Here is a 25,371-nt window from a genome sequence, read left to right on the forward strand (position 1 = left end):
CTCTTGTCGGCAGTTTGGCGAGCAGTGATTGGCTTCTCGTTAAGCCCTTTTGATTGGGTTTTTGCGTGGCCCAAATACCCCACACCGGCTCAATCGCATATGAAGATCTTGTTTCACTTTCTTAGATACTGGGGCTGTTGGCACAATTGGACCATTCGGAATGCTTTTCTTTTTGATTTAGCCTATAATGTTCAGGGACATATTGCTAGGGTTAAAGGCTTTTTGCATTGGCAGATAGATCTCCTTCGGCACTTTGACTTACTCCCTCGGGAGGACTTACTTCCTTGGCATATGGCAATTGCCTCTGCGTCTTTGCCATGTCTTTTTGTAACTCTTTTGTCGTTTACTACTTTCGAGAGAGGGAGAGAGTTTACACATGATGGCTTAGAGCCATCGTGTATCTTGTAATCATGTAAACTTGTATCTTTTTTTCGTAATTAATAGAATTACCTAAGAGAGAGAGAGAGGAAAGAGCGATGGTGATGGCCCCAGTATGCCTGCGACCAGTCGTCCTGTTCAGAGATTAGACTTGCGACCTGCGCCCAGTTGTGCGTCTGTGAGAGAGGGCGAACCAGGAGTAGCTGTGTCCTTTTGTCTGTCCACGCTTTCGCCTGCACTCCTTGCCACAAATTTGTTCTTCGTCTGGTGTTAAATACTTGCGTGTGTGGCACAGGGTGCTTGCTTGTGTCCCTGCGACTGTTGACAGGCTGGAAGGTCGTCAGACTGCGGATTGTGGTCCCCCTTTCGACCTGCACAGGGCCTGTTCGTGATGTCTTGTTCTACTCTCGGGTAAGACAGAGAGTGAGTGGGAGAGATTGTGTGAAGGCGTGAACAAATAGTGCAGCAGAGTGTGGATTTGTGTAGAGGACCTGAAGTACAACAGCCTGTAGAAGGTGACAGATTCAGTTCTAAGCTGTGAGAGACAGTCAGGGTTGGAATAAAGTGTGTAATAAGCACAAAGCTTGGATATGGCGAATTCGCAGGCGTCTAATGGTATTGATATGGCCTTTCTAGACCAGCATATTGGGAATGGGAATGATAAAGATTTGGCAGAATCGGATGGTGATTTGTCAGCTGAAGATTCTGGGAAGTTAATGGATGGGGATGAGATGGGTAAATGTCGCAAGATGTTGATTGATGAACCGGCTTTATGTGCCCCGAATTTGCCTCAGCAAAATGTTCATGCTTCATGTTCTTAGACTGATGAGTCTCTTCAGGTTATGGTGGCCACTGCCAATAATCTTATGTTGGAATATGCTCATGCCAATGAGGGTAAAGCGAGTTCGTTACTAGAAGGGGAACATGTGGTTGCTGTTATGGGAATTGATATGGTCCTACAGCAGATTGCTGCCTTTCATGAGAGGGCAGCCATCTTCTACTTTACGGAAAGGATTGCAGTCTATGCTTGTCAGTGTGGAGGTGTGTTAGGATGATGCTTTAGGGCAAGTGCAGGCCCCTCTCCTGGAAGAGATTTATGATGGATCGAGGGGTTTTTTTGAGGTCATTTTTGGTTCCTTGGAAGAGCGTGCTCACATTATGCAACGTATCCCTTTGCTCATGGATGGTCAGTTAGTACATATGGTTTCATGGAGGTCTATGGTGGAGTTTCAGAAGGTACTTAGGGAGGCATGCCCAATTTGGGTCGAGGTGGTTGATTTTCCTGCACATCTTTGGCGACTTCTTCCATTGGGTTTGAGATCTCTTGGTGAGGTGTTGGTGGAGCCTCGGTTGGCCTCCCGCAATAGAAACAGGGCATGCATGCTTTGGGATATAGGGAAACCTCTCTCGACCAAAGTTCGTTATGTAGAAGAGAAGGATCGGGCAGCAGGCCAAAGGCCGTATAGGGAGGGATACGAGAGGAGATGCATTTGGTGCGAAAGTTTATTGCATGATAAGCACGACTATGCAGCCTATCCTAAAGCGAAGGCGAGAAGGTTAGTCTTTTGAAAAATGGCAAAATACATGTAACAGAAACTAGTCTTGCAGTAGAGCTAAATTTTGTAAATGGTAGTATGCAGAAGAGGTTAGAAGAGATGGTTGCAAGCACTACATTTGTAGCCATAGATGTAGCCACATATGGTTTGAGAATTGAAAGGACTGATGAAGCTCATAAAGGATGCATGGTTGAAGCAAAATCTTGCGTTTGGATGCAAATATTAGATTGCATGGAAAAGGGCAAAACAACAAAGGCTGAATTGGCTAATGCAAGTTAGAGTATATGAGGGAGAACAGGATGGAATGCACGAGTGGATTCATTTTCAGCCTATGCTTATTTGGCTGAAGTTCATAATCAAGAAGCTCTTATGAAAAAAAAGAGAAGAAGAGAAGAGGACAATGTTGGTCCTTCCTCTTCAGGTCCATCTAGACACATAACACGAAGTAAAACAGTGCAGTAGAAAGAGTTTGAAAAAGCCATACCTAAACATGTTATGGAGGATGCATCTCAAGAGAAGAAACATGAAGGGAAGAAAAGGGGCAAGCAGCCCGGTTACAAGGTGCAATCGGATCTTGAGACTGCTACAAACCTTAATAAAGTCTTGGAAGAACGTATACATGGTAGTAGAGTGGAATTCACACTTGGCGAAGTTCTTGGAATCGCGAAGCGTGAATTTCATGATGCAATCATTGATATGTTGAAACGAAAAAGGTAGTTTGATGGCGAAGTTTTGTAAGCATTGATGCAGGTTAAAAAAGACATAGAGATACAACTTCAGAGGGAGTATGATGATGCATGCAATGCCGTTTTGGAACAGGTTGGTGTTGAAAATTGGTTGAATGAGAGTGTAGACAAAAAGCTTGTGGTTGAAAATGGTATTATGGGCAGCAGTAAGCATAGAGAGAAGGCTATGTATAAAGGGGATGTCCATCAGCAAGTACATGAAGAAAAATATGCTCATTTTATTTTGAGCAATCATTATTTATGAATGCATTGGGATCGTGCTACAACAGAGACAATTGTTAAAGTGGGAGAAAGAGAGAGGCCTTGTATAGCTCTCTTGGATCATGGATCCGAAATCAATGTTATGGCATGTAGCTTGTATGAGAATGGAGGTTGGCCGATTGATGTAGATTCGGGATGGTGCATGCGGGCAGCAAACAATTCACCAGGGGATCTTTATGCAGCTTGTTCGAATGTACCCATGATTATTGAAGATATTAGTGATGAATATCATTTTTTGTGCAGGATTTATGTAGTTATCTGGTGATGAAACTTAGTGGTTATGTGGATGAAGAGTAGGGGCTTCAATGTGATTTTCGGCGCATTTCACGGGCGTGGACTACAGGGAGAGTGCTGGAATAACTAGACCACAGGAGGAGCTTCCAAGGCATGCAACTCAAGGGGAATGGTCAAGATTAATTCCATGAAGGTAAAGTGGGATTTGGCCATGCTTTTTGGGGGGAGAGGAAGATAGCTATGGTGTTGTCCTGAACAAGGAAAAACAGGGAATGCATGACCAACAAGGTCTCTTCTTGCTTGATCTTCATTTTTAGGCTTTTCTGGATGCATAGAGCTTGGTTCTTGCTCCCGGGATCTAGTGTACCACTTGGGATAGCCAAAGGTGTGATTTTTCTTGGTTTATGGGCTGTTTTGGACTGTTTAAAACTGTCATAAACAGGGCGGCCTACAATCCATTGAATTTGGGAGAGCTTGCAAGTGATCTAAGTGACTTTATGTATTGGATAGGGTCCCTAAACAGCAGGGCAACCTTGGGCATTCATTAGAGAGGCTTATGATTTGATTTGTATGCATTTTGGACTCTTGATTTTTGAGGGCTGGAATACACTATTATCGATAGGGCTGAAGTGCTTCTTTAGCTTTGACAAGGATTTTACAGGAGCATTTGATATGTGTCTTGGTTGTAGTAGCTTCTACCACTGCTAGTCTTGCTTGACCAGATGTCTTCTCGCATACATGATAAGTTAATGTATTGGAACTCTCAAGGTTGGCCTCTACATGTGCGATTGAAGTGGCCCAAACAATCATGATTAGCATGATTTCATATTTTTTGCCATTGCTTCAGTGGATGCAAAAGTCATTGGATGAGTTGGTGCATCCTATCCACTACATGTTCTAGAAAATCCAAGGAAATTGAATGGGCCAAGTGTCGGTATCCTAGCAGCATGTGACTATGCCAAAATGGTTATTTGGTGCCTCCTTATTGGATGTGAATGTCCACATGATAGCTTTGAGGTTTGCTCTTTTATAGGCTGTGTGTTCAGCATGATGCTTGGACTGATATTGCTGGGTTTTTTATGGAGGATGTGGGCATTTCCCATGGAAGTATTACTTTCGAGGCCTCACAGTGGAATATCCTGAATTCCACCCAACCGTTTAAAACTTCCAAGTCTATTCTTCTCACCCACTTGATTACATCATGACACGACTCTCTTCGCCTTGCTGTATTGCCCCTTGCAGACTTCAAAAAGGAAGCAAATTCTTTGTGAAAAGAGGTGTTGGCTACTTCTAGGTTGCTTGACTGACTTGACAAGCAATTGCAAAAGGGCTAAATTTAGTGGGATGGTAAGATTGGGCCTGAAGACGATCCATGATGCTATTATCCCAGGTGGGGTGAGGGTTTATTCTTTCTGTTGCATTTGCCAGTTTTTTAGAATTTGGAGAGGTTAGTGGTTGCTTTGGTCAACCTTGGAGGACCCCCTTTAGAGATCGTCTCCATTGCTTGCTCCTTTACCCTTATCGCCATGGTTGGATTGGGCTTTTGTATAACCCAAGGATTTTCTGAAGCGATTAGCCAATCAAATTTACGTCAAAATGGTGGAGAATAAGAGATGGATTATGGGAAAAGGTAAGAAAGTTTGGTCGGTTCAGGACAATGCAGCTAAGAGGAGGGAGGTTGGTTCATGACAATGCAGCTAAGTGGAGGGATTGCCTGCTTTGGTTATGGAAGTCAAAGCTTCCCTATTGAGGGAATGTTTTTCTTTAGAGGCTTCTCATTGGGGGTCTCCCCACAGGCAATGTGCTGTGGGCCCGAAAGATATCCCAAGGCAGATGCATCTTTTGTACTTGTGATGAGACACCTGCTCATCTTTTTATTTCTTGCCCAGTTGCTAGATAAGTTTGGGACTTCAATTCCAGTGTATGGACCTCATTGACAGGTCAAAGAATGCTGCTCCATTCTTGGGTCCTTGGCAGGATGCCTTACTCGGCCAGGTTGCAGTCTCATCATCCTTGCCTCTTTCACTTGATGCGATGGATTGCTCTTTGGCACATTTGGTGTACTAGAAATGCCTTTATACTTGATTTGGCCTTAGGTATCCGTGGCCATGTAGGATGAGTGAGAAGCTTGCCATTATGGCAGATTTCTTCTATGATTCATCTGGTCTCAGAGGTGGCTGCTCATCTTGATGATCCCCTACCTTCATTCTTGTGGATTGTTGCTTTATAGCTTTTTAGAAAGTTTTTGTTCATGCATTGTGCTCTTTTGTTAACCTTTTGGCTTCATGACAGCTCTTGCCATTTATGTCTAGGTGGCCTGAAGGCCTGATGTATTTCAAAAAGCCTATGATTGTGCTTGGTTGGCAAGAAGGCCTGATGTAAATATTTCTCTACATTAATTCAAACTTCTCCATGGAGAGAGAGAGAGAGAGAGGGGGGGGGTTGTCTCTGGACTTTGGTTGACTGGTTCTTGTAGAGAGTCAGTGTGTACACACGATGGGGTAGAGCCATCGTGTGTCTTGTAATCATGCAAACTTGTACCTTTTTCGTAATTAATACAATTGCCTTTTACGAAAAAAAAAAAAAAAGAGAGAGAGGGGAGTTGAGTCGGGGTGCAGCATAGGTGAGGTGCTGGCTGAGGGTAGGGAATGGTGATGAGCTGGATTTAGGGCCAGGCAAAATAGTAGAGGCTGGAGTATGGGGCTGCACAGCAGGCAATGTAGAGGGTGAGGGCCTGGGAACTGGAGTAGGGCTTTGTAAAAGGGGTGGGTTGGAGCAGGGCAATGCAAGAGCATGGGGCATAGTGTAGGGATTATAAGGGACAGTGATGGCACTGTGAGATTGGGGCAGCAAGGGTGGTGGCAGGCAGGGGTGTTAGGTAGGGTGATGGTAACTCATTGGGGGAGGGTGCAATTGGCTAAGGGTAAGGACCAATGGATTTGATTTAGGATAGTGGCCCTATTGTAATTGCTAATAGAGGATGTGGAAGAATTAATAGGCATAGAACCTGCTTCCTAAGCATAGTATAATAAGACACGAGAGGATAGAAGGTAGGTGATAGACATTTTTGATTAGCCTTGGAACGAGGAAACAGTAAGAATGGTTTTGGGAAGGGTAGTAGTAAAGGAAAATGCAGAGGAATAATCCTCTTTAGTCGTGATAAGAATAGATCTAGGAAATGAAATCGAGTCCTATTGATCATGCTAGAATAGAGACAATGGTCAAGATGAATAAGTAGTGCATTAAGTTGAGTACCTTGGATGAGGTTATGAGAACTTCATCACAACCATCTTTTGGAAAGGAGCCATGCATCGGGAATAAACTCACACTAAACCTGAAGAGCCATGCATGAGGAGTAAACTCACAGTGTTGGAATACATGGGTATGATGAATAAATTGTAACTTGCGCCTGAATAGTGAGTGTGAGGAATAGAGGTGTCTGCAATAGTTGGACGAACCCGGCACCAATAGATTATAGAACATGCTAGTAGTGAGGGTGAAGAAATGATAAAATCTGCTTGAGGCATTGGCGGAAGGTAAAGCAGTGAAAGGCTTGTGTGACATTGCATTCAGACCCTTATGGCAGATGGGGAGCTAGGAGGGGTATATTACCCCATGGCTGTCCCAATGGTAGGGATTCAAACCATCATGTGCCCAATGTGATAGTGTTGAGCCTAAGTAAAAGGAAGCTATTTGAAACAGATGTTTTGCTGTCTTCATGTTGTGCCTAAAGAACATGTAATGAACCCTGTCTAATAAGCTAATGAAGTTACTTTTATATTTTTTCCATCTGTAGCATGCCTTGTTTGGAAAACTACATTGCCCTAATGGCACTTGCAAAGGTGATAATTTCAAAGAAATTTCAGTGGCATCATATGAATTTGGATGGCAATCTGCTTTCAATAATAGTTTTGCTTCTTTTTAAAACACTTTCAAGTTGAGATGGTAGTTGCTGTTCTATTTAGTCCCTCACATGGATCTAGCCATTTCAGAGGCATTTCAGTGACAGCACACTGAACATGGATGGTGATCCTTTTAATAACAGCTTTGGTTTCTCTTAACACTTCTTGCTTAAGGTGGCAGTTGTCTTTTGTAGTTGCACACTAGCCACATTCCAATGCTCAAGATGTGTAGACACGAAACTGCTGTTTGTGCACTTCAGGTTTCTATACTACAGGTGGCATCTACAACACACGTATTTATCATTGATCTCATTACACTCTCAAAGGAGCAACCTGAAAAACTTGATAGCTTCATTACAGCTTTGTTTCATTCACCAAGTATTTTGAAGCTAGGTATGGGATACAGGGATTTCAGAAGCATCTGCCGATGTTTTAGAGTGAACATCTCAATCATCATATCTGATTAAGTTCTGACTGCTCTGTAGGTTATGCAATGCACAATGATTTAGTACGGCTTTCACGATCATACAGAGGATCACAAGGCTTCTTGTTATGTGAGCCTGTTTTAGACCTTCAAAGAGTAGCAGTTCAGCAAGGGAATGGGGGCCTTTCTGGACTTTCAAAGGTATAATTGCACCCAAAGAATACTGTTTTTGAGCTGTATATGAGAAGTGTGCATGAGTAGCATCTAAACAACGGGTCAGTCACCTTATACTTTTTTTGTTACTCATGCCGATTGTCTAAGCACACTGTTTAGAATTTTATGTTAAAAACTTAGAGCAATGCCAAAAGGATAAACATTTTCTTACATGTTATCTAAGCAATGCTTGTTGTTGTTGTCAAATTCTTGGAAGGCCATTTTTATTGTTCATGCCTGTGTGGGGTGATGGCTGACCTACAGTCTACCCAATTTGTAGTAGTTTAATTATTCTGATTACTCAGCTGAAGGTGGCTAACACATTTACTACACCCTCTGTGTCACATAATATAGTGAAGTTGGTACACTCTAGTGACACAAGCAAGACACACATTCTAGGGGAACTACAATCACATAGAGCTTAGTCTGTGATCAAACTACAATCACATAGAGCTTAGTCTGTGATCAAACTAGACACTAGGAGCTGCAGACTATATAAATGTAACTAGAGATAGGGGTTTAGACTCTTCTTTGTGGCTTCAAATAAAGGGAATCCCTCGAAGATTTCATGCAAGCAACTAGAGCAAAAGGTTCAGCTGAATGGAATTGCTGACCTGGAGGCTTGTATGCATGGAGGAAAGTTAAATCTCAGAAGTTGACAGAGTATGAGGGATGGACACTAGATTGTGAGAGGCATAGAGGTGTAGGACTTTGCATCAAGGTTTAGAGCTGCTGCAGTGATCTGGTATCAGTGGTCATTGGTGGAAGGGCTTAGAGAAAAGACTGTGATGCTTCATGGAGTTATAGACCACAAAAGTTGTGTGATTTTGCAAACCCTATACTTGATTATGAACGCACTATGACCAAATGAAGTCCGAAGTAGCTCCATGCAAACTGGAAGGCAACTAAAATTCGTATGCTGAAAGATATCACTTGGTCATCAATGTTGGTATTTTTTCCTTTCACATGCTAAATCTTAAGGTATTTGTATACCGACAACCACGAATTTGGGCTTAGATTTAACCCAATTTGTCTTCTACTCAGCTGTTTTAGCAGTTAAGACACTTATAGGCCTTTCACTACACTGGTTAATGGGATTATCCCCCATGACACATGGTTGAGGTTAAAATGATCTAATGAAATATGTGTTACTAATTTCAATGTCTTTTTATCTCACTATTTTATCCACTGGCTAGAATCTGGGTGAAGGAGACAATCCTCTAACGGATTGTGTCATTAGAGCTTTTTTGAGACATGGTTAAGGTTAGTTAAAAAAGGTTAGTGAAACATGTCTTGGAAATATCCTTTAATAGGATCTGTGTCTAGTGGTAGTTTGGAATTTGAGTACTTTTGTAAAAAAGGTTAATGAAACTTGTCTTGGACATATCCTTTAATAGGATTTGTGTCTAGTGGTAGTTTGGAATTTGAGTACTTTTGTAAAGAAAACCCTAATTCTAACTGCCATTTTATGTAACGTTGATAAAATATAATATAACATTTTTTTCTAACATGTGGATGGTAGACATTTGGGATAAGCCCTAAACCTTTTTTGGCCCGCCAAAGGCTGGGCTATAGAATATGTTCTTGGGCTTTTGCATTTTTGCTTACATGCAAGGTATTTCTAAAAAAATAGTTCTAATGTCTTTTGGTTGAATATTTTATAAGAATTGATTGTAAAGCAATAATAACCTTCTCCATTTGTCACCTTTAGGAGTTTTTAAGTCTTGTACCTTGCTCAAGGTTGCATTCCGTGTGCATATAGTATGTTTTGTATGGCATGGTACTGTACGTTTGTTTCGTATAGTACCATGCGGTTTGCATGTGTTCGAAATATACAAAAGAAAAAAGATCGTTTGAAATATTGGTTGGCTTTTTTTTGAAATTTGCCCCATTTTTTTTGGGCTGTTACACATTCAAACTTCTCTTGTTTCACACTCCTCCCTCTTTCATACTCCTTTCTCTTCTCTTCTTCCTCACCTCAGTTGTTATAAACAGGCGACCCCCTCCCCCGATCTCACCACACAAATCAGCCTCCATCTTCATCAATCTCTCTCTCTTGAGCTCAACTTTCAAGACACTATCTTCTTCAATCACCCTACTCTCTCTCTCTCCCTCTTCCTCTCTTTCCCTTGCCTTCTCTTCCTCATGTCCCTATCCCTATCCCTATCCCTCTCCCTCTCCCGCTCCCTCTCCGTTTCTCAACTTCTCTTCCTCTCCTCTCCCTCTCCCTATCCCTCTCCCTCTCTCTCACTTTCAAGTTTCATTCATACACATTACATCGTGTCTCTCTCCCTCTCCCTTTCCCAAATCCCTCTTCCTCTCCCTCTCCTCCTTCCTTCTCATTTTTCTCCACAATGCCTAGGCCTCTTTATGATCTATCTTTAAGTTGCACTTTTATTATGTGTGCAGGCTGATTTTATATATAATATGTTTTTTTTAATGAATGTAGGAAACAATGTATTTAATTCTTAGAATTTTTGTGTACTTTCCATACTGTACATATTCTTGTACTAAATGTATCGTACTAAGCATCCGAAACCATCGTGACCTTGTCCTATCTCTCACATCACTGTACTGTATTGTTTACATCTCTCTCTAGTTTAAATAATATTCCTTTTTTTCCATGATGGGTGTTTGTTAATAATATTCTTTGTTTTTTCATAAAGGATAATTGCTCTCTCCTTTTTTTTTTCATGAAGATAATTGAATTAAGTAGTAAATATCTACATCAGACCATCATGTCAGCATAGAAATAACACACATAAAGGATAGTCTACGAAGACTCCAACACAGAAAAGTCACACAAAAAGAACAGCTTGTGTGGAGTGAACAATGTCCAGCTAGGGAGCAACATTGTTAGGAAGAACCAAATCGACAAACACCATAGAAGAGAATTGCCACAATGCCTAACCATGAATATGGGCCATATGACCATGGATGCTCGATACTGAATAAAAAATGAAGGCATTTCGAGTACGCCAAATATGCCACAAGACTGTCCATCTAAGGAAATGGAAAAGGTAGGAATAATCTGAGCGCAAAGAGCTCATAGAAGTCATCTTTCCCATAATCCATGAACGAGCTGATATCCGGTGGTGCTAAGTCACCTAGAGCCACACAAGGGAAACAAAACTCCAAATCTATCTCGCAACAGGGCAGGAGACAAAGAGATGAAGCATTGTCTCATCACATGTAGTGCAGAATACACATCGATCAACAAAGATCTTGCGAGCACGCAGTACATCCTCAGTAGGAAGAGCCCCAAAAAGCAACCTCCACATGAATACTTTTCCTTGATACAGACCCTTAGATTTCTAGAGTTGGAGGAATCTTTCCTGCCACTTCTTCTTGCTATCCGGAATATGCCATACTTTATTAGCCTTACCCGTGACCCATCTCTTGGCCTCCACCATCTAATGAATTATATGATTAGTTGACCTTTTCTCGAAATCATCAGGAATCACAAACATCCAATCACGCTAGGGAGACAATGGCTATAACACAGGCAAAGGATAGAACCTTGAAAATGTATCTTGTATGGCTCGCCAGCGGACCAAATATTGTGATATCCTCTAGGCACCCGAAAATGCTGAGGAATATGTCGAAAAGAATAAAGACGGGCGTGCCTAGGAATGACACCATCACGGACTATCTGCAACCCCAAATGAGCCATTGGATTGAACTTGTCTCGTTGCAGATCTTTATCATACCAATCCAACAACGTGGAGGTAGCCAATACTTCGCCTTGCAGGGAATTCTCCTCCTTAGGAAAATCAAGAGGGCACCAAATTGCAAAATTTAACATTTCCTGCCAAGATGTGATTATATGAGAAAGGAGAAAAGATCGGGAGATGTTAATAGATCTTGTGGAGTTGAGCACATGCCACCAAGAAGCGTGAATAACCGTGCTACCATGAGAAATGCCAGTCCTTTCTATAAAAAAATTTACAATATCTGTCCAGGGATGACTCTTTACACATAGTGCTTGGAGAAGAGCTAACCTCAAAGCAACTATATGAAAATTAACATCCAGAAGAGTTGCTCCCCTTATCCTTTTAGGAGTAGTCACATGCTGCCATGAAATCCACACCTGCCCCGGTCGATTCTCTTTTCTTTTCCATCACATGAATCGGATAGGCTGAACCAATTCCACAAGAGACTTATTGGTCCAAGGAAGCAATGGCAGGAAAAACGAAATCATGTTGATCATAATCTATTTGAGCAACTTTAAGTCTCACATGGAGATGCCAGGCTTGAGATTTCCAGTACATAATGGATCATGAATACGGGATGACATCCAATCCAACAAGGCACGGGGAGCTATCTCCACACCAATAGGATTACCCAAGGTTCTGGTTCTATTTCCCTTAGGAATCACAATACCATGCCAGCCCAAAGCCTGCAAATCATTTTTTGTACAAGAGAGCAGTGTAGATTTTTGAGAATTAATAGGAAGTCCTGATACCATAGCAAGAAGATTCCACGCAACCATTGACCGATTAACATTCGTACGATCACCCTTAAGGAATATAAAGAAATCATCTGCCAAAGATTGACCCACAAGTTGGCCCCTATTGGGAAGAGAGAAACCAACAATCTCACCTTGATCGGCCAACTTATCCAACAATGAAAGCATCAAGTGAGTGACTAAAGCAAACAACAAAGGGTTGAGAGGGCAGCCTTGCCAAAGAGATTGAGATAAGGCAATTTCATCATTGATCAGCTTACATGATCAAATGCCTTTTCAATATCAAGTTGAAGCATAACAACCTGCTAGCTTGAAGCTTTATCAATTCCTAGTTGAGCATTCAAAATATTGTGCATTATATTCTGGTCCTTGACAAAACCATATTGATGTGGATGAACCAAATGCAGAAATACTTTATGCAATCTTTTGGCAATGATTTTGGAGAAGATATTATGTAAAGAACCCATAACAGAGATGGGTCTCCATTGTTTCAAAGAGGTTGGAGAAGGAAACTTAGGCAATAACCAAATGACTGCAATCTTCTAGGTTGAAGGCATGACACCAAATTCCACGCTTGCTGGCAGAGGCAAGTCAAAGGATGCTTAAGGTGTTCAACATGGGCTGAAAACAACTCACTAGGAAGCCCATTTCAACCAGGGCTTCTTCTTGGAGGCAAATGGGATAGCACCTCTTGTACTTCATCCTCCGAAATAGTAGCCTCCATTAAATCAACCCATTCTGGCAAAACCTGGTTACTAACCAAATCACAAATGTATTTGTGGGTAGTGTGAATAGCATAAGAAAGAATCACTTACAGGCCCAACAATGATTTATAAAAATCGAGACACATTTGAATGATGGATGTACGATCTGTCACCATAACACCTTGCTTATTCTTCAAATGCACTATATTTTCTCGAGCATATTGCTGATGCAATCGAGCAAATAATTGATGAGATTGACAATTATTGTCGTATAAAGCTTTCGCTGTGGACAGCAATTTGTATTTAGCATATTCCTCTGCTTGCAGAGTTTGAACTCTGCCTTTCAACCATTCAATGCATATAAGCAAGTCATTAGTGGTATTACCCGACTGACACAGGGACAACGAATGGGCCAACAGAGATTGTGCATGTTGCAATTCAGCGCGTAAAGAGGAAGCATGCTGAATACCATAGTGTCGGGATAACATACACACACATTATCCCTAAAAACAACCCATGCTTCCATCCCTTCAGATAGAACCTTGGAGCGAAACGAATCAATTAATTGCTGAATAAATTCAAAAATTGATTTTGCAGTAGAAAGGATTGATTAAAATGAAGAGGCAAACGATAGGTGACCAGTTGATTCTCGGACTAGGATGAGTGGTCGCCTCTTTGTCACACACACACACACACACTCTCTCTCTCTCTCTCTCTCTCTCTCTCTCTTTTCGTAAAAGGTAATTGTATTAATTACGGAAAAAAGGTACAAGATTACATGATTACATGATTACAAGAGACACGAGGGCCCTAGGCCAACGTGTGGGAAATCCCCGTACTAATGCACTAAAAAGGTTACACCAATCATGGCAACGACCCAGAGGCAATTGCCATATGCCAGGGATGCAAATCCTCCCGAGGGAGCAAGTCGGAGTGCCGGATGAGATCTAGCTGCCAATGCAAGAGCCCTTTAAGCCTGGCAATATGTCTCGGTACATTAGAGGCCGAATCAAAGAGAAAAGCATTGCGCGTGGTCCAAATGTGCCAGCATCCCCAGTATCTGAAAAAGTGAAATAAGATCTTCATATGTAACTGTGGCGGTGTGGGGTACTTTGGGCGCACAAAATCCCAATCGAAAGGAGTTAGTGAGGACCCCACCACTGCGCGCCAAATTTGCGACAAGAGTGACCAGATATTCTTGGCGAGCGGGCAAGAAAGAAAACGATGTCGGGCTGATTCCGCAGTGGTGGTACAGAAGAAACAATTGCCATTCGAGATTCGACGCTTGGAAAGGGCCGAGGCAAGAGGAAGACCACCAATCATTACCCGCCAAAGAAAGACCTTGCATTTGAAAGGTGCCTTATTCAGCCAACCCTCCATCAGCGTTGCCTGCCACCATGACAGCGATTTCCGCAGTCCCCAAACAGTATTAGCTTTCACACCCAGCCATTGGTGATCTTGAATGAGAAGATGATACACCTGATTAGTAGAGGCCTTTTCCAGACTCAACCGGCCTGCAAGGTCCCAATCCTGCCAAGGACGATCCACAGCCAGGGCAGGAAAGGGTTGCTTACCCTGAAGCTCCGACAAAAGCTTTCCCCATAAACCACGGTATCCGCGCGGGATCCTGAAAAGTCTCCTAGCAGTCCGAAACGATGCGAGGACATTGCGAGTGGCAAGGGTAGCATCCGCAATCGAAGTCACACCTAAACGGGCCATGCGGTTAAATCTTGGTCTGAGCTGATGTTTATCTTCCCATGAAAGTAATCTCGATACTGCCAACAATTCCAGCTGAAAGGAGTTAGTCTGCAAGCGGTCCCCCACTGGATGCCAACGGGCCTTTTGGAGCACCACTTTCCAAGAGCCGACCAAGTGCAGTAACAAAGAGGAAGAGGGATTGGAAAATCGAGAGTCAGCATTAAGGACATGCCACCAGGAGGCCCGAAGTCGTGTGTTACCATGGCGTAGCCCGCTGTCCTCAAGAAAATAACGGGCTATGATGGTCCACGGGTGATGATCCACACACAGCACGAAAAAGAGACCAACGAAGAGCCAGCATATGAGTTTCTGCATCCAAAATAGCTCCACCACCCATGCGTTTAGGGGTACATGTATGTGACCATGAAATCCACGAAATGCCTGCCTGCAGTGAATCCTTCTTCCATAGCATGAAACGAATGGGATGAGTGAGAGCCTTTAAAGTAGTAGGCGTCCACGGCAGCAATGGCAGGAAATACGTTAGCATTGGTAGCATAATTGTCTGAGCCACTTTGAGGCGGACATGGAATGGCCACGCTTGCGACTTCCAATACATAAACTTCGCCGCCAGTTTTTGTGAAATCCACTCCAGTAGGCCCTTTGGCCGTACATCCACCCCCAATGGGTATCCAAGATGCTTGACAATGGAGCCACGGGAAACCACCTGGCCCTGCCAGCCTGATGACTGTAAATCAGGCTCCGTGCAAGTGAGAATGGCTGACTTAAAGGCATTGATGCGAAGACCAGAGGCCTGACCAAAGAGCGTCCAAACATCTAATGCCTTTCGAATGTTGTCCCTGTCCGCCCGCAAAATCATAAAGGTGTCATCAGCCAAAGATTGGCTAATGAAGTGCTGCCCCAAAGGAAGAGACAATCCTGCCAGCTGAGCAGAAGCTGCCATTGAGGATAACATTGAAAGGACCGGGTGAGTCGCCAGGGCAAAGAAGAGAGGACTCAAAGGGCAACCCTGTCTGACCGAGCGTGCAAGGACAAATGGCTCTGTAACCCCACCATTGAGCATAACTCCTGAAGAAGCCGCAACACTAATGGTGTAGATCAATCGGGACATCCGAGTACCAAAGCCCATAGCAGACATGAGATCTGCAATGAAAGACCAGTCCACATAGTCAAACGCCTTTTCCAAGTCCAATTGAATCAATACCACTTCCTGACTGGAGTGCCGCGCATAGTCAATAGCCATTTGCACATTTAAGATATTATGCACAATGTTGCGGCCCTTAATGAAACCATATTGGAGAGGATGCATAATAGCTTGAAGGTGCTTGTGAAGCCGATTTGCCACCACTTTGGAGAAGATTTTATACATCGAGCCCATCAAAGAAATTAGTCTCTAGTGTTGCAGCATTGACGGAGAAGGGACCTTTGGAATCAGTTTGATAAGGCCTTCTTTTCATGAGGAAGGCATGACCCCTGTGCCCCAAACTTGCTGAAACATGACCGCCAATGGCTTCACCAATTGCGTGGCCGAGTTCTCAAAGAATTCATTAGTGAGACCATCCCAACCAAGACTTTTATCCTTAGGCAGGTGCAACAAAACATCCATAACCTCCTCCTCGCAAATATCCGCCTCCAAAGTGGCTTGCATATCAAGTGGAACCTGCTGGCGGACCAGATGATAGAAGACCGAGCGGGCATGCGTAACCTGGCTAGAAGGCGAGGGAGAAGAACCAAGAAGTTCCATAAAATAATTTCTGCACATATTGACAATGGTCTGCGGATCAGTGACCATGCGACCTTCCGAATCCTGGAGTCTAGTCATATTTTCGCGAGCCGGAGAAGCATGCAAGGCACGAAAGAACTTATGAGACTGGCAGGCACTATCTTGCAATGTGTCAGTCAAGTTATGCAGCTTGGCTTGCTGATAAGATTTCAACTGAAACACTTGAATAAGATGGGCCAAACGCCTCTCCAGTGACAGCAGAAAATCATCATTTGGGGAATCCACGAGCAAGGAACGGACCAAAGCCAGTAAGTCCTCTGCTGCATGTCGACGTCACCGACAAAGAGAGGCATGATGAATCCCATACTACTGAGCAACCCGCTGCACATTAGAGAGCAGCCGTGCAAATGAAGCCAAGCCCTCAGAGGCGAAGTCCAATAAGAACCTCTCAATCAATTGCTGCATATAGCCTTGAAAAATTGGATGCTTCAAATAAGAGGAGTTGAAACGTAAAGGGAGCCTATCCAGCAACTGCATAAAAGGTGCAATAGGTTGTGTCCGCATCTCAAGCTGGAGGGGGAAATGGTCCGACAACGCATATTGCTGCAAGACCTTCATTTCCAGCATCTCGGGAAGAAAATCATCCCCCTGCATGATATACATTCGGTCCAACCGCGACCAAGTAGTTGCATATTGTGCGGAATGAAAAGTAAACCCTGAAAAAGAAGGGTGAAGCCACGACCAAAGATCTTGCTTAAGTACGCGCAAAGCAAAGGAATTCCACACCCGGCTTTCCGGCGTATCCATTACCGAATGCCCTGAAGTGGACTGAGAAGAGTCAACACACATATTGAAATCTCCCATCAAAAACCCCCTTCGGCCAAGTGACATGGAGCCCTGCAAAGTTGACCAAAGATCCCGTTGGGATGCGGGATCATTCGGAGCATAGAGGCCCAGCAACCATAAAATCTCTCCTTCAAATAAGACTTCGATTACTAGAAAGCGGCCCTGCACATAATTTTTAACAAGAACAGGCTGGTATTTCTCATGGACAATCATCAGCACGCCCGAATAGTGCGTAGCATGTGTCCCTGCATAAAACAGACGGAATCCATGACAATCCACAACTTTTCCTGCTTCACCGTGACTTTTGTGCTCAACTGCACACAATACATCCCACTGGTTCTCATGCAAGACAGTCCACATGGCATGTTGCTTATGGTGAGAGCAAATGCCTTGCACATTCCACGTGGCTATCTTCATATATCTTCAAAAAAAGGAAGTCAGGAACGAGGCGCCTGTTGCCTTGATTTCACCTTTTCCGCGAGAGCATCCAGGACATCCTCATCCAGAAAATCAGCCAATACTGCAAACGAATTCTGGCGACCTACTTTAGAGGTAGAAGGAAAATCCACTGCCTTGGGAGTGTGGCGGGGATAATGCCGATCCCAGGGTGTAATCACATTACCTTTTGTATCAAACGCCAGCTTAGCAGGTGGGCCCTTGGGACCGTCTGTATAGACTTTCCTTGTAGACTGATTGCGGGGGGCAGACGGGGCCATAGTACGCGCAGCCTGCTGTGAAGTGAACATTTCTTTCCTGCGCATATACGTGCGCACGGAATCCTATGAAGCATTAGGCCCAGGATCCGCCAGGCGTGCATCCAACTTTTTACCTTTTTTTTGACGTGCCTCAATCCAATCAGTGCTACGGGAATCCAAACCCAGGGCCTGTTGTTTGCCTTTATCCACGACATTATGTGGCTGAAGGGCCTCCTGTGTCGGGGCATCAAGCACCATGTCATCCTTAGGCAGCACAACCTGCGCATCCTCGGAAGACGGTTGCCTTTCAGGGCATTGGGCCATAAAATGCCCCAATTTACCACATGAAAAGCAGTGTCCTGCAAAGTTGCCCCATTTCAAGCGAAAATGCAAAGGATGCATGCCAGAACAATTGAGGCGAAGCCATGCAGGCCTTTTCCTGGCCGTGTCCCATAACATGCATAAACCGTTTCGATTCATAGCCCTGAGGCTTGGGGGAACCAGCACTGTTCCCACAACTGCCATCGCATCCTTCAACAATGGCCAATAGACCGCCGGACAATTTTCCACTTCCACCCACACCGGGCATTCTTGTTAAAGCAGACGCTGGAAGTCGCCCATAGGGCGCCATGGTACAACATGGACCAAGCGGCGATCAAAGAATAATGGCAACTTGGACAGGAGCTCAGCTCGATGTGTTTTCGATTTCAACAGCACCTCATAAAAGCCGCGAGGTCCAAGGAAGATCTCCTCAACACACTCCCCTTGCAATAAATGGTGCATCCACTGGCGAATATGTGAAAGCACTGGGATCCTGCCAGTGAAGAAAAGTATAACGGCACAGTCATAAAACACCGAGAAGGACCGCAAGACTGATTTCGGGTCCACTGTGGCTTCCAGCACATCATCAGTTCCCGCGTCATAAAAAGTTTCATTATTATGCTGGACATAATCGCCAAGCAGAGTATTGGCAAAGTCCAGCAAATGCTCCCAGTCAATCTCCTGCGAATCCATAGGATCGGAGGCAACCTGTGCATAGGAACGTTCCTGACGACCCATTGCTCGTCAGAAGTATGCTTGGAGCGTTTGCCCGCAGGCGGCAGTTTAGAACCCGGAGGCATCTCCTCCGTGCACGGCACCATATCCTGCGGCTCCTCTATATCGGAATCAGGGCCAAGGGCTGCCACCGTCCGGTCTAGAAAATCCATATCCAGGCCAGCCATACTGCTGTCTTCTCTCTGAAGAAGTCGTCAGGCGGCAATCGTCAGATGGGTCTCCAGGCGGCGCGCAGGTCTAGGCGATCCTCTCTCTCTTGCTCTCGGCTTCCTTAGCTCTGCACGCGGACGTAAAGCAGGGGACCACAGGCGAACAGGCGTGTACTCGTTCACGCGTCTCTCTCTCTCTCTCTCTCTCTGTGTGTGTGTACAGATCAGTGGGCACTCTGGTCGAGGCGTTGCTTCTCTGACGACTGTCGAGATTAGGGTTTACAATAGTTGTGCGCCTCTGCAGAGAAGAACAAACATGAGCACGCGGACCCGCGGACAGCACAATCGTCGAACCAAGATGGGTGTCTGCAGGTGTGGCAGTGTGACGGGATAGTAGATAGGTGCAACAGAAGCCGGGACGATCCAACACGGCGCTCAGGACCAGGACGCGATAAACAAGGCCTGACGGAACTGAAGGGCGACGGTGGCAGGGACCCCGACCCCCAGGATTGACAGGCGACGGCTTATGTCGTCCGCACGCACACACACACACACACTCTCTCTCTCTCTCTCTCTCTCTCTCTCTCTCTTTGTGGCGCTCAGCGATAGGGACACAACTTGCTCTCTCTCTCTCTCTCTCTCTCTCTCTCTCGCGAAGATAGTTGAATTAAACGGCAATATTTACATCAGGCTATCAGGTCAACTAAGAAAAATAAAACAAACACAAATCAAGTTGAAATGCCATTAAGGCCATAACACACAAATATTACACAAAAAGGACAACTCGAGTGGAGTGAACAATATCTAGCCAAGCAGCAGCAATGTCAAGAAGAACCAAGTCAGTTGAAACCATAGAGGAGATACGCCATAACAATAAACCACGAACATGGCCACATGACCATGGAGAGCCGAGGTAGAATTAAAAATGAAGGCATTACGAGTACACCAAATATGCCACAAGCTATCGAATGAAGGAAATGGAAAAGGTAAGAATGATCTGATTGCAAGGTGGACATAGGAGGCATCCTTCTCGTAATCCAGAAACGAACTGATATTCATTGCTGAGTCACTAAGGACCACACATGGGTAGTAAAACTTCAAATTTGTCGAGAAACATGGCAAGAGACGAAGAGATGAAGCAATGTCTCATTGCATGTAGTGCAAAATACATAGTGACCATGGGAGATCTTGTGAGTACACAACACACCCCGAGTTGGAAGAATCCGAATAAGCAACCTCCATATAAAGACTTTACCTTGATAAGAAATGTTAGACTTATCGAGTTGGAGAGATCTTTCTTGCCACTTCTTTTTGCTGTCTCGGATATGAAATTAGCCTTTCTAGTGACCCATCTCTTGATCTTGACCATCTGATGATAGATCTGATTAGTTGATTTGTTCTTGAAATCATTAGATAGCACAAACATCCAATCCCGCCAAAGAGACAAGGGCTGTAAAGTAGGCAATGGAGGGTACCTCAAAAGCTGCTCTTGTAAGGATGACCAAATGTCATTATAGCCATGAGACACCCTAAAGTACTGGTGAATGTTCAAGAAACAATAAAGATGGGGCTGCCTAGGAATGACACCATCGTGGGTTGTCTACAACCCCAAGCAAGCCATCTGATTAAACTTATCTCGCTGCAAGTCTTTATCAGGCTAGTCCAACAACTTGGAGGTAGCTGGCACTTCTCCTTACAACGAATTCTCCCTAGAAAGATCGAGAGGGTGCCAAAACTGTGAAACACAAAATCTCTTGCTGGGATGTAATCAAATAAGAAAGGAGAAAAGACTTGGAGATCTTAATAGGCCTTGTGGAATTCAACACATGCCACCAAGAAACTCGAATGACTGTGCAACTAGGCGAGATACCAGTCTTTTCAATGAAAAATTTTGCAATATCTGTTTGAGGATGACTCTGCACACATAAAGCCTACAGAAGTGGCAATCTCAAGGCAATCATATAAAAATTAACATCCAATAAAGTTCCCCCCCTCCAGCCTTTTAGGAGTAGTCACATGCTGCTAAGAAATCCACACCTAGCCCAAACAATTCCCTTTTCTTTTCCACAACATGAAGTAGATAGGCTGAATCACTTCCAAAAGAGACTTCTTAGTTGAAGGAAGTAAGGGCAGAAAAAACGAGACCATACTGATCATGATGCATTGAGCAACTTTAAGTTTCACATGAAGAGGCCAGTCTTGAGATTTCTAGTATATAAACCAATCATGTATATGAGATGACATCCAATCAAGCAAGGTGCGAGGAGCTACATCCACACCAATCGGAGAACCCAAGTATTGGGTAATATCTCCTCTAGAAATCACAGCTCCTTGCCAAGCTAAAGCTTGCAAATCTCTCTTTGTACAAGAAAGCAATGTAGATTTCTAAGCATTAATATGAAGCTCGAAAGCTAAAGCAAAGTGGTTCCATGAAACCATTTCCCGATTCATATTAGTCCGATCAGCCTTGAGAAATGTAAAGGAATCATTAGCCAAAGATTGACCTAAAAGTTGGGGGCACCACTAGAAAGAGACAAACCAACAATCTCACCTTGATTAGCCAACTTATTCAACAAAGAGAGCATTGGGTGAGTGACTAAGGCAAATAGCAAAGGACTGAGAGAGCAACCTTGCCAAAGAGAACAAGACAATGCAATTTCAACAACAATGATCCCCCATTAAGTACAATATAGAGACAACGAGTGAGCTTACAAAGTTTGTGAATGCTGCAATTCAGCTTGAAAAGAAGAAGCATGCGGAATATCATGCTGTCGGGACAATGCACGTGCATTATCCCTTAAAACAACTCAAGCTTCCATACCCCTAGATAGAACCCTCGAGCTAAAAGAAGCAATCAATTGCTTGATACACTCCAAATTCTAAGTTTGTAGCAAAAAAGATTGATTGAAACGCAGAGGCAAACAAGCAAGTAGAGCCTTAAAGGCATGAACCGGCCTATGAGCCAATTCCAAAACCAAGGGATAGTGATCTGACAAGACATGCTCTCGCTCCACCCACATATCAATCACTGTTGGAAGAAAAGAACTGCTCTGACAAATGTATATCCTATCAAGTCTGGCCCAAGTATTTGGATGCTGAAGAGAGCGTAAGTATATCTAGACTATGAAGGATGCATCCAAGACCATATGTCTTGTGTCAAAGACACAGTTGCCTATCCATCCCAAGCCTGATACTTAGGACCACCCATGATCGAGTGAGGTGAAGTTGCCCGATCTGCAGATACATATGCATTAGAATCACCCATAACAAATCCTTTATGATCCATAGATAGGCAATGCAAGTGATCCCAAAGCTGATGGTGTTCTCGAGTAGAAGAAGGTGCATACACGCCCACCAACCACAAAACCTCACCCTCATATATGATTTCTAGCATAAAAAATCTGCCATGAGCATCTTGAGAGACCAAGGATGGTTTGCATGGAAGATTGAACAGCCAACATAAATCCAAATTTATGTGGAAGCTGTCCAATAAAAAACATTGTATAATCCTTATATACATAATAAGAAATTGCCAGAGCATGTTGTTTGTGCTCCACGACATCAAAAACCATTCCAATTACCCAAAAAAACAATTCTCCACAACTGATATGGCTTACTACTAGAAGAAATGCCTTTAACATTCCATAAAGCAAGTCTCATGATAAACAAAAAGAGAGAGAACTACTGAATCACCACTTGCCCTTTAACATTCGTAGCTTTAGTAGCTTGAAATCTCTCCATCTCACTACGGATCACATCCATAAGATCCGCCCTCTGCAAACCAGATCGAAGCACGAGAATGGAATTGTTGTTGCTAAGAATGGAAAGCATCCCGAGGGGGCAAAAGCCGTCCATGAGCATCAAAGTGCAGATCAGAATCCACAGTACTTTTATCAAACACACCAATTGCAAGTACATGTGAAGATTGAGGTTTCATGTAAAAACCCCTACCTTTGCATTGAAAAGTTTGAGAAATAGGATGAGGAGATGGGTGAGCAAGAGTTGAACGAGATTCCTGTTGAGCATTGTGTCCAAGCACAGTGACCCAGGAATCATCCTTGAGGAGACAGATCCCAACCAACTAAATGTAACTCATGCTCAATACCAACCTGGGAAACATCCTTATTTCCATTATCATGTCCATGTAGGGCAAAAGACATAGGAGAAGCAACATCTTGTGTTGAGTCAAAGACTGTGGATCATGCTCTTGCACATCTTGTTTGAGTTTTTTGTCGTATCCTGAGTGGATAGTCTTTCCTCAATTGAGAGGTGATCAATCTTGTGAGCGAGTGCTCCAACTAAGATGTACCTTGTGAAGAGTATGAGATGAAGAAGAGTTGGGTTGTTGTGAATGATCCCTAAAAGAAAAGTTAGTAGATGGAGCTTTGCCCTCCAAATCAAGACCATAATGCCTTCTCAAGGCCTCCATTGAAGTAGTTGGAGGAAGCAACGAAGGACCTGAAGATGGAGTAGTTTGGACCATTGTGAATTAGATATGTGTAATTCATGTATCTCGCACAAAACCAAGCTCTCCATGATAGCCACATGATACTCTTTGAAAAAGCATAGGCTCTAATACCATGTGAAGTTATGCTAGGGTTTGTACAAGGAAAAAGCAGAATGTACAAATACGGCTGAAAAACAATAACTTAGAAAGTAATGCAATAAACATGCAAACCCTAAATGAAAAATGCAAAACGCAAAAACACAAACACAAATAGAGAAGAAAGAGAACTATGAAGTGAATGGATCAATGCCATAAATGAATGAGAGAGTACAAAATGCTGAAGTGTAGAGTTGTCCAATAGCTAGTGGCTCTCCTGGGAGCGGGCTGAGGGAGGTGTCGATGTGTCGTCCATTAGAGAATAGGATCCCAAGTGTAGTAACCACTAATCGGAGCAAAGGCTGACGAAGATAAGTGTTGAAAACACAAAAAAGACCTATTGTAGATGCAAATGCAAATCAGACCGATGTTGGAAATGGAAGGGCGGTATGCTTGAAACCAGAACGTAGTAGTGTCTGGGGCTGGAACTGGTAAATGCAGCAATGTAACTGCTTGAAGATGATGGCAGCTGATCACTAGCAGTAGTGGGAAAATGGGAAACGGCTGTAAACCACCTAGTGGTAGTCTCTAGGGATTGGACAACTAGTGGAAGAGAGCTAATGGTTGAAACTTGCAAGACAAAGATGGATTGAATGGTGGGCAAATTGTCTATTGATAGGTTCAAAAAGATCCTCCTAAATTCGGGTTTTACATATGGGATAGAAAAACTCTCTAGGACCATTCATTGTTTTATGAAACTTTTGATAATTTACATTTTTTGGGCTGTTTTAATGAGCTAATCAGTTTGTAATGCATTCATTCATTCCATTGGCAACAGCTACTACAGAGAGACTCTCGACATCGATGGGAGCTTTTGCAGCATTTTCTTCACCTTGGGGTGGCCATGGCTTGTTCTTCACTTATAGGATGGCCACCCTTGGTGGTGCTATACTCCTCCACTATGGTTTCTATCCCCTGTCCTCCATAGATGGCTTTGAGACGCTTGTATATATCATTGGATTTTGATTTGTAGACAAATCCACCTTGAGTATTGATCCTTTGCACTTCATTGTATTTTTCTTTGAGCAAATGGTTAAACTAAATTTAAACAATATACTATAACATGATATGATATAATATAATACCACATCCTATAATATTTGCTTTATTTTTTAACTTGTGAAATAAAACAAAATCTTTGTTTGTAATTTGATTAATGCATTTTAAGAGTGTATCCCAATTTAAATTATATCCTGGTCATTTTAGAGCTTTAATGCATTGTTACATAAATTTTCCACCGAGCTATTATCTTGGACATTCACTTTCAGATAATTTGTTTACCTTCACTCAGCGTTTGAACTTAGCTTCTATTCTTACCTTGGAAGGCCCTTGTGATAACATCATCTTGTTTGTTGTAAAGTAAAATGTGGCTCAGTATATTTCTTGGAAAACATCAACAAGTGCAAGAACTCAACCATATAGCTAAAGCTGAAAGGTGGCATACATTGAAGGGCTCTTGTCTTGTCGATTAATGTGACAGTTATGGAGAACAGGGGGATGTGACTCTTACACATATGCGAGACATGTGCATGAACAGTGAACATGGGCTAAGGCCAATTAATTAATGGGATGGAACCATTTAATGTCTATGAACAAGGGCCAAACTCAAGGAAGTTGTGATGATGTCGAAGACATCGTAAGGAGTATTGAATTCATTGTAAAAATATGTTGTACCAAGGCTGGAAGGTGAATCAACA

General features: G+C 43.3%; 1 protein-coding gene across 10 annotated transcripts in view; it reads left to right on the forward strand.

The window, feature by feature from the left end:
• The window catches only part of LOC148024742 (uncharacterized), a 267,919-nt gene that overhangs the window by 82,635 nt on the left and 159,913 nt on the right, over nucleotides 1-25,371 (forward strand). For 8 of the 10 annotated variants that reach the window (XR_015693346.1, XR_015693347.1, XM_087694404.1 and 5 more), the window contains exons 6-7: nucleotides 7,338-7,470; nucleotides 7,563-7,702. Coding sequence is in view for 8 of the 10 variants with exons in the window: in XM_087694404.1 (XP_087550530.1) it covers nucleotides 7,338-7,470; nucleotides 7,563-7,702 (273 nt within the window). In the remaining 2 variants the exon portion in view is untranslated. The remainder of the gene's footprint in view (nucleotides 1-7,337; nucleotides 7,471-7,562; nucleotides 7,703-25,371) is intronic. The other 2 variants (XM_087694403.1, XM_087694400.1) reach the window with 1 other exon arrangement.

Source organism: Lygodium microphyllum, chromosome 15, assembly GCF_053477565.2.
Source record: "Lygodium microphyllum isolate KBCC chromosome 15, Lygodium_microphyllum_v1.1.10, whole genome shotgun sequence".
Taxonomy (NCBI): Eukaryota; Viridiplantae; Streptophyta; class Polypodiopsida; order Schizaeales; family Lygodiaceae; genus Lygodium; species Lygodium microphyllum.